The sequence below is a fragment of the Rhincodon typus genome, chromosome 4 (genome assembly GCF_021869965.1).
Source record: "Rhincodon typus isolate 14 chromosome 4, sRhiTyp1.1, whole genome shotgun sequence".
In the NCBI taxonomy this organism is placed as follows: Eukaryota; Metazoa; Chordata; class Chondrichthyes; order Orectolobiformes; family Rhincodontidae; genus Rhincodon; species Rhincodon typus.
In genome coordinates this window covers 50,094,117-50,104,333 of record NC_063335.1, presented here as the reverse complement: position 1 = coordinate 50,104,333, position 10,217 = coordinate 50,094,117, and the positions used below count along the sequence as shown (strand labels likewise).

General features: G+C 44.4%; 1 protein-coding gene across 2 annotated transcripts in view; it reads left to right on the top strand.

Moving 5' to 3' along the window:
* The window catches only part of LOC109928917 (sperm-associated antigen 1), a 126,246-nt gene that overhangs the window by 66,122 nt on the left and 49,907 nt on the right, over nt 1-10,217 (top strand). For both annotated transcript variants that reach the window (XM_048596109.1, XM_048596110.1), the window contains one exon: nt 7,085-7,237. In XM_048596109.1, coding sequence (XP_048452066.1) covers nt 7,085-7,237 — 153 coding nt within the window. The remainder of the gene's footprint in view (nt 1-7,084; nt 7,238-10,217) is intronic.

Genomic DNA, 10,217 nt, shown 5'->3' with positions numbered 1-10,217 from the left:
GGCCTGCGGGAGAGGAAGAAGTGGAGGGCTTTTAGGCCATCTGCATGAGGAATGCAAGTGTGTAGGGACTGGACGTCCATAGTGAAGAGGTGGTGTTGGACGCCAGGGAATTGGAAGTCTTAGAGGAGGTGGAGGATGTGGGTGGTGTCCCGGTTTGTTATTCCATGTGCATTTTGCGAGTTGGTAGCTGCTTTCCCCTATGCATTTCTTGAGCTCTGCGCGAGGACAGATTGCATTGTCATAGTGGACAAAGTAGTAGAATTGCTACTTAGTGTGACCATGGATACAGATGAAACACCTTGTCCTATGACCATGTCAACACAGTGTGGAGCTGGAGGAACACAGCAGGTCAGAGTTCTGAAGAAGGGTCCCGACCTGAAATGTCGACTTTCCAGCTCTTCTGATGCTGCCTGGCCTGCTGTGTTCCTCCAGCTCCACACTGTGTTATCTCTGACTCCAGCATCTGCTGTTCTTACTATCTCTCATCAGTGAATCACTTGGGTTTTTCCAACAATCAACAATGGTTTCATTGCCATTATTGGACTCTTAATTCCAGATTTTTTTAATTGAAGTCAAATTCCACCATTTGCCATGCCGGGTCTCAAACCTGGTCCCCAGAACATTACCTGGGTCTCTGGATTAACAGTCCAGTGATAAAACCAGTGGGCCACCCACTGTGTGCAATATGTGACAGGTCACAGCTCAGAAGTCAGTTTTTTGTCATAAGCTACTGGATGATTTCCACATTAATAACAACAAGTAGCATTAAACTTGCTACCAGTAGAATCAGGGCCAGTGTATTTCTACTTTGTACAAGGAGAAAATATGATAACTGTACATAAACTCTTATGTGGATTGGAACTGTATACCATCTTCAGGGAATGTCAGGAATGTGTTGGGATACTTTCCAATTGCAGTTTCAACAATATTCAAAAGCTCAACAGCACAAGTAAACAGCCTGCTTAATTTGAACTCCATCCACCATGTTCAATGTTCACTGTCTCCACCACCAATGCAAGGTGGCAGCTGTGTGTACCACCTGCAAAATATACTGTAGTAGCTTACCAGATCTCTTTCAATAGTACATTCCAAACAGCAGATGCAAGTGACTGACGCCACACTTCAAATTACACACAATCCTGGCTTGCAACTGTATCAGTACTTTTTCTGTTGAGTCAAAATCCTGGAACTCCCTCCCTGACAGCACTGTGGGTGTACCTACACAACATGGATTGGTTCAAGAATATAGCTCACCTTCATAACAACAATTAGGTAATTGGTAAGATAGCAAGGTCTATGATCCATAAATGAATAAAGTTTTGATTTCGTAATGATAAAACAGAGTTGTTACCTTCAGGTAAATGCCAGAGTAACATTCATTATCAGCATCATTGACCTTTAAACATTTAAACACAAGCAAGGTTTGTTCATTTTGATAAATGACCCAAAGTAAAATATTTTTCAGTCAAATTGAATGATTATTGCTTCTGAATAATATTAGTTACTACTCATTTCTACATTAATGAGTGTGTAGATGAGGGCAGTACTTTTGATTATTGTATACTGGGACTTCAAGGCTTTTGCTGAGGCCCTGCATGGGAGACTCCTAGCAAAGATGAGGGCTGATCAAATCTAAGGAAATTTGGCAAATTGGATCCACAGTTGGCTGAGTTGCAGGAAGCAGAGGGTGATGATTGAGGGGACAAGAGGATAAAATGGTTAAGACGACGTTTGGAAGATTTGCCTTTACTAGCCAATGCATAGAATTTAAGAGCAGGGAGGTAATGCTGGATCTGTAGAAAACGCTGGTTACACTATAACTAAGGTATTATGCGCAGCTCTGGTATCCACATTTTAGGGAGGGAGGGGGGCACATGATCGCACAAGAGAGAGTCCAGAGGAAATTTACCAGGATGTTTGCCTGGGCTAGAGAGTTTTAGTGATGAAGAGAGATTGGATTGACTGGGATAGTAGGAACTGCCGATGCTGGAGAATCTGAGATAACAAGGTGTAGAGCTGGATGAACACAGCAGGCGAAGCAGCATCAGAGGAGCAGGAAAGCTGACGTTTCGGGTCAAGACCCTTCTTCAGAAATGGGGGAGGAGAAGAGGATTCTGAAATAAATAGGGAAAGGGGGGAGGCGGATAGAAGATGGATAAAGGAGAAGATAGGTGGAGAGGAGACAGACAGGTCAAAGAGACGGGGTTGGAGCCAGTAAAGGTGAATGTAGGTGAAGAGTTAGGGAGGGGATAGGTCAGTCCAGGGAGGACGGACAGGTCAAGGAGGCAGGATGAGGTTAGTGGGTAGGAGATGGGGGTAGGGCTTGAGGTGGGAGGAATGGTTAGGGAGGCGGGGACGAGCTGGGCTGGTTTTGGGATGCGGTCAGGGGAGGGGAGATTTTGAAGCTTGTGAAGTCCACATTGATACCATTGCGCTGCAGGGTTCCCAAGTGAAATACGAGGTGCTGTTCCTGCAGCCTTCGGGTGGCATCGTTGTGGCAATGCAGGAGGCCCAGGATGGACATTTCGTCAAAGAAGTGGGAGGGGGAGTTGAAATGGTTCGCGACGGGGAGATGTAGTTGTCTGTTGCGAACCAAACGTAGGTGTTTGACAAAGCGGTCCCCAAGCCTCTGCTTGGTTTCCCCGATGTAGAGGAGGCCACAACGGGAACAGCGGATACAGTATACCACATTAGCAGATGTGCAGGTGAACATCTGTTTAATGTGGAAGGTCTTCTTAGGGCCTGGGATGGGGGTGAGGGAGGAAGTGTTGGGGGTGTCAATTCCTCCCACTTCCTACAGACAAAGGGGGTGGCCATGGGTACCCGCATGGGCCCAAGCTATGCCTGCCTCTTTGTAGGATACGTGGAACAATCCCTCTTCCGAAGCTACACTGGCCCTATCCCCCACCTCTTCCTCCGTTACATCGATGACTGTATCGGCGCTGCCTCATGCTCCCACAAGGAGCTCGAACAGTTCATCCATTCACTAGCAGCTTCCACCCCAACCTTAAGTTCACCTGGACCATCTCTGATACCTCTCTCTCCTTCCTGGACCTCTCTGTCTCCATCTCTGGCATCCACCTGGAAACCGATATCCATTTCAAGCCTTCCGACTTCCACAGCTACCTAGAATACACCTCATCTCACCCACCTTCCTGCAAAAATGCCATCCCCTATTCCCAATTCATTCGCCTCCGCCGCATCTGCTCCCCAGATGAGGCATTCCACTCCCGGGCATACCAGATGTCCTCATTTTTCAAGGACCGCAACTTCCCCTCCACAGTGGACCACTCTCTCTGTGACTCCCTTGTCTGCTCCATACTCCCTATCAGCCCCACCACACCCGGCACTTTTCCCTGCAACCGCAGCAAGTGCTACACCTGCACCTACACCTTCCCCGTCACCCCCATCCCAGGCCCTAAGAAGACCTTCCACATCAAACAGATGTTCACCTGCACATCTGCTAATGTGGTATACTGTATGCGCTGGTCCTGTTGTGGCCTCCTCTACATCGGGGAAACCAAGCGGAGGCTTGGAGACCGCTTTGTTGAACACCTATGCTCGGTTCGCAACAAACAACTACACCTCCCAGTCGCAAACCATTTCAACTCCTCCTCCCACTCCTTGGACGACATGTCCATCCTGGGCCTCCTGCATTGCCACAATGATGCCACCCGAAGGCTGCAGGAACAGCACCTCATATTTCGCTTGGGAACCCTGCAGCCCAAGGGTATCTATGTGGACTTCACAAGCTTCAAAATCCCCCCTTCCCCGACCGCATCCCAAAACCAGCCCAGCTCGTCCCCGCCTCCCTAACCATTCCTCCCGCCTCCCTAACCATTCCTCCCACCTCCCACGCCCACCTCCCCCCCCCACCTCCTACCCACTAACCTCATCCCTCCTCCTTGACCTGTCTGTCCTCCCTGGACTAACCTCTCCCCTCCCTAATTCACCTTTACTGGCTCCAACCCTGCCTCTTTGACCTGTCTGTCTCCTCTCCACCTATCTTCTCCTTTATCCATCTTCTATCTGCCTTCCCCTCTCTCCCTATTTATTTCAGAATCCCCCATTTCTGAAGAAGGGTCTTGACCCAAAACGTCAGCTTTCCTGCTCCTCTGATGCTGCTTCGCCTACTGTGTTCATCCAGCTCTACACCTTGTTATCTTGGATTGACTGGGGTTGTTTTCCTTAGAGCAAGGGAGATTAAGTAAACATGATTGAGATGTATAAAATTGTAAGTGACATAGATAGGGTAGACAAGAACAAACTTTTCCTTTGATGGAGGGATTAGTGACTGGGGGCATATGCATATATTTAAGGTAAGGGACAGAAGGTTTAGAGTAGATGTGAGGAAAAGCGTTTTCACCCAGAGAATCATGGGAATCTAGAAGTCGATGCCTGTAAGCGTAAGAAATGCAGAACCCTCATAATGTTAGAGAAATATCTCGATGTACACTTATGATGCCAAGGCAAACAAGGATTTTGGCCAAGTGCTCGAAAATGGGATTAGAATAGTTAGATGGTTGTTTTTGACTAACATGGACATGATGGGCTAAAGGACCCTCTTCTATGTTGTAGATCTCTGATATTTAAACTACTGGCTCATAAAGATTTTAGATGATTTTTCAACAAAAAAATTGTTGCTTTTGTTTTGATGATGCTGATGATACTTCCAAAAGTAGACCCAGGTTTCCCTTCTGGATGACTTGGAACAAAATTCTAGGATACTAAAGTTCCCCCTGTCACAGGCCTCTGGCAACTAATCTCCTGTTCTTGATGGATCCAGCTCTTCAATCACTTGGAGGTTGTAGATACCTGGAACCAAGACAGATTTTTACATCTTATTGGGTTGATTAAAAATATTATTAATTTTACAGGAACCCTAATGCCATGTTATATGCTGCTTCATTAAGGCATCTACTCTAAAGAAGGGGGTTTGTAAGAAGTATGTAACTTAGTTGCAGTCCCAAGAGAACCTGGATTGAGTTGGGAGAAGTTGGATATTAAGCAGGAAGCTATGACGTGTCCGAAGCTCTGGGATTACATTGTGAAGGTGAAGCTCCCACCTGTCAGCTTAGAAGCTTACCTCATAAGGAGGTCAGGGCTAGAGCGACCTAGAGTCTAAAGGTAGGAAATTTCAGGACTTTCGCAGGAAGCCAGCATATGATTAATATGCTGATCACTATATTTAACTGGCTTATGTTAGGTGTGGGATCCAGAACTTGACAACCTAATTAAAAAATGACTGTTTTCCAATGTAACAGTTATACCAGACTTCCCAGCTTTTTATACAACGTGAACCTCAGTTTTGCTCCCTTTTCCCTTTCTGTACACTAATAAAGAACCTTCTCCAGACCCCGTAATATTTATCAGCCGGCTGCAGAGAGTCCTAGTGTGTGCATTCGTGATGTTTATGTCAAGATTGTTGTCTTGGGGATTTTTAGTGCCCTAGAGCTGGACTTCCTTGATGGAGCCAGAAATTGAGAGGAGGGTTCGTCTCCAGGTCATTAACCCACCCCCAAAAGGAAGCAGAAACTTATCAATGTTTTGGTAGAGGCAAACTGTCACTTGCCAGCCCGTAATTGGCTGTCGAGGGAAGAGGAAAAGAACGGAGGCAGATCGTGAAAAATGTGGTCAATATCTTGACTTGCTTGGCAGCATTTGGACAGTAACTTTAAATGCAAAAGGTCGGAAAGTACAAATGTATCAAATTTCAGAGGGCACTTGGAAATCTGAAACATGGAATTTGAGGAATTAAAATATTTTAATTTACTTTGCTGTGCATCAAACTACACTCAGTTCTGCTAAAACCCTTTGCTGCCAGTTAAAAGTTGACTTTCTGTATTTAAAACCCTGTCTTTGCCTGCCTTGAGCTGGCCTCCGTTAGGCAGCTCCTGGAGGCCTCCCCTCCCTTTGATTTGAGAAGACTCAAAGATGACCTCCAAAGAGTTCCTCAAGTGCCTTAATTGGCCTGATCATTGCTGCAGGTGAATTTGCTATCCTACCTTTTACCACCCTCATGAAAACTGCTTGGGTTGGGAACAAAGTCAACAAAAGCAGCACAGAGGCCATCAGTGGCATCTACTTTGGTTGCCTACTTCATTTCTGGCCATTCTCAACCAAACTATGTTTTGCTTCTTTTAGAATTATATTGTACATTTTCATTGTGCACAGTACCTCTTCAAGTTCAGATTTTTGTTGAATCTCGGTCTGGTATTCAAAAAAATAATTGTTTCCAGTCACATTTTGGCAAAAGCTACCCCCATTACAAGTATATAGCTGCAGCTACTGTTGCTGAAATAAAATTGATAACTTAATTTCTATGTAATGTACAGGAAGAGACTCATAAAACATACCTAGAAATATTATTTGTCCTTCACTTCCATTAAAGTTCATATCCCATTCTGATCTCATTTCACAGTTGCTGCCTCACCAGCCAGTTCTTTCCTTCTGGCTTCTAATGGCATGTGAGGCAAATAAAACACCTACTTTCTTTGGTTAAAGGCTGCTACCTGTCCAGTGTATATTACTCTGTTTAATTCACTGCAATAATTGTTACTTGCTTTGCAGGAGTTGGGTGGAAGACAGGAATGAAAATAATTAAGAGTTAATGAAAGAGAAGTTGAGGAACTCGGAGAGAACCAAAAAAAAAGACCAGTAGGGGAAGCCCCAGCCATTGTAGTTTGGCCACATTTGAAAATTTAAAAAAATCAGTTGGCCAAATGATATAAAGTGCTAGGTTAATGTTGCATTTTACGAAGGAATGTGTTCAAACACCAGCATTAATTGAATAAGAATTATACTTAGGTTTATTGTCACATGTACTCACATGAGTACACTTAATGACAACATAATATTTCATAATATGGAGCTTGACACCACAGTGAGCAGCTGAAATGACTGATGTTGATGGCTTAGATGAGGCAGTTTGATAAACACAAGGGAGAAAAGAACAGAAAGGTATGTTGATGAACTCAGATGAAAGATGTGTAGAGACTTGTGTAAGGCAAAAACACTGGATGAGTCTGTTGGCCTTTTCCTTGCGCTGTGAACACTCCGTAATAGTTTGATTTTGTTTGCCTAGAGCTTTAGAACTACAGCCATTTTCGGTGAAACCTCTGTTGAGACGGGCCATGGCTTACGAATCCCTAGAACGTTATCGGCAGGCATATGTGGATTATAAAACTGTTCTTCAGGTGGATAGCCGGATCCAGCTTGCAAATGACAGTGTCAACAGGTGAGCACTTTTACATTTGATTAATGTAATGGCTGATAATTTTTTTGTTAGTGTATGAATATTAGAGGTAAATATTTCATACTTGCACAATATTTAATCAGACAACCCTTGGGACTTTATACAAGTTTTTCTCTGCTTTGCCAAAATATTTTGTTTCCACTTTCCTCAATCAACAAAAATGAGTCATATTTCAATGGCCTGCTGGTAATCGAGCTTTTGCAAATTATAAAAAATCAGATTTTTAACCTATAATGCCCTCATTCATCTATAATTTACACAGTTTCTCCTGGCATTTTACCATAATTTTGGTAGAAGATTTTTGGAACCATGGGAAGAATGATGTAAACAGATAGTAATCAAGGCAGTTGAAGTAAACGCCAAAATAATGTGATTAATGGGCAATTAAGTAGGTTTCTGCAAAGAGAAGGGACTGAAGAATATAATGAGAAGGTGAGGTTATCCATCAAAAAAAGACCACCTAATTGACCCTTTTAGATTTTCTAAAATTGAACTTCACTTCTTATGTGAAGGAAAAACTGAAGGATACACATCAACTAGACACATCTCACCTCGTATAGGCCAGACCATATGACTCTCCAGACCTACAGCAATGTAGTTGATTCTCAACTGCCCCCTGAAATAGCTTAGAAAACCACTCAGTTGTATCAATCACAATAAAAGTCTCAACAAAGAAATGGAACTGGATGGACCACCTGGCATTGACCCAGGCACACTAGAAAGGATAATGGCTCAAACAGCCCTGTCGACCATGCAAAGTACTCCTTACTAACATTGGAGGCTAGTGCCAAAATTGGGAGAGTTGTCTCACAGACTAGTCAAACAATTGCCTGTCATAGTCATACTCACAGAATCATACCTTGCAGACAACATCCCAGACAGCACCATCAACGTCCTTGGATATGTCAAACCCACAAGCAGGACAGACTCAGCAAAGATGACAGCACATTCGTATACAGTGGGAAGGAAATTAGCCTGGGAGTACTCAACATTGACTCCTGATCCCATGAAGTCACATAGCTTCAGATTAAACTTGGGGCAAGGAAACCTCCTGCTGATTATCAGTTACTGTCCTTCCTCAGCTGATTTTTCAGTACTCCTCCATGTTGAATTACATTTGGAGGAAGCACTGGCCGTCACAAGGGCACAACATGTATTCTGGATAGCAGATTTCAATGCCTACTGCCATGATCAGCTCGGCAGCAGCACTACTTATCAAGCTGGTTGGACCCTAAAGAACGTAGCCACTAGACTGAGTCTGCAGTAGGTGTTAAGGAAATCAACAAGAGAGAAAAATATACTTAATCTCATCCTTATCAATCTGCAATCTGCAGATGCAATTGTCCATGACAGTATCAGCAAGAGTGACCAGCGCACAGTCCTTGTGAAGACAAAGTCATGCCTTCACATTGAGAATACCCTCCATTGTGTTGTGTGGCACTATCGCCATGCTAAATGAGACAGACTTCGAACAGATGTAGCAACTCAAGACTAGGCATCCACAAGGCACTGTGGGCCATCAGCAGCAGAATTGAACTCCAACACAATCTGCGACATCATGACCTGGCATATCCCCCACTCAATCATTACCATCAAGCCAGAGGATCAACCCTGGTTCAATGGAGAGTGCAGGAAGGCATGCCAGGAGCAGCACCAGGCATACCTAAAAATGAGTTGTCAACCTGGTGAAGCTACAAAACAGGACTACTTGCGTGCCAAACAGCATAAGCAGCAAGTGATAGAGAAAACTAAGCAATCCTACAACCAATGGATCAGATCTAAGCTCTGCAGTCCTGCCACATCCAGTAATGAATGGTGGTGGACAATTAAACAATTCATTTGAGGAGGCGGCTCAACAAATATCTTCATCCTCAATGACGTAAGAGCCCAACACCTAAGTGCAAAAGGGAAGGCTGAAGTATTTGCGACAGTCTTCAGCCAAAAGTGCCAATGGAAGATCCATCTCAGCCTCCTGCAATAGTCCCCAGCATTGCTGATACCAGTCTTCAGCCAGTTCCATTCACTCCAAATGATATCAAGAAACAGTTGGAGGCATTGGATACTGCAAAGTATGGGCTCTGACATTTTGGCAATAGTACTGAAGACTTGTGCTCCAGAAATTGCCATGGCCAAGCTGTTCCAGTACACTTACAACACTGGCATCTACTCGACAATATAGAAAATTGTCCACGTACGTCCTGTACATAAAAAGCAGGACAATCCAACCCAGGCAATTACTGCTCCATCGGTCTACTGTCAATCATCAGTAAAGTGTTGGAAGGTGTCATCAATAGTGCTATCAAGCAGCACCTCCTCGGACACCCAGTTTGGGTTCCGTCAGGGCCACTCCGCTCCTGACCTCATTACAGCCTAATGATAAAAGAGCTGAATTCCAGAGGTGAGGTGAGATTGACAGCCCTTGATATCAAGGCTACATTTGACTGAGTGTGGCATCAAAGAGCCCTAGCAAAACAGGAATCACTGGGTATTAGGGGGCAAACTCTCTGGTGGTTAGAGTCATACCTGACACGAAGGAAAATAGTCATCGTGGTTGGAGGTCGGTCATCTCAGCTGCAGGACATCTCTGCAGGAGTTGTTCAGGTTAGTGTCGTAGGCCCAACCATCTTCAGCTGCTTCATCAAAAACCTTCCCTCTTTCATAAGGTCAGAAGTCAAGATGTTCGCTGATGACAGTACATTGTTCAGTACCTTTCGCGACTCCTCAGTCACTGAAGCAGTCTATGTCCAAATGCAACAAGATCTGGACAATATCCAGGATTGGGCTGACAAGTGGCAAGTAACATTCGTGCCATACAAATGCCAGTCTATGAGCATCACCAATAAGAGACAATCTAACCACTGCCCCTTTACATTCAATGGTGTTACCATCACTGAATCCCCCACTATCAATATCTTGGCAGTTATCATTGATCAGAAACTCAACTGGACTCACCACATAAATG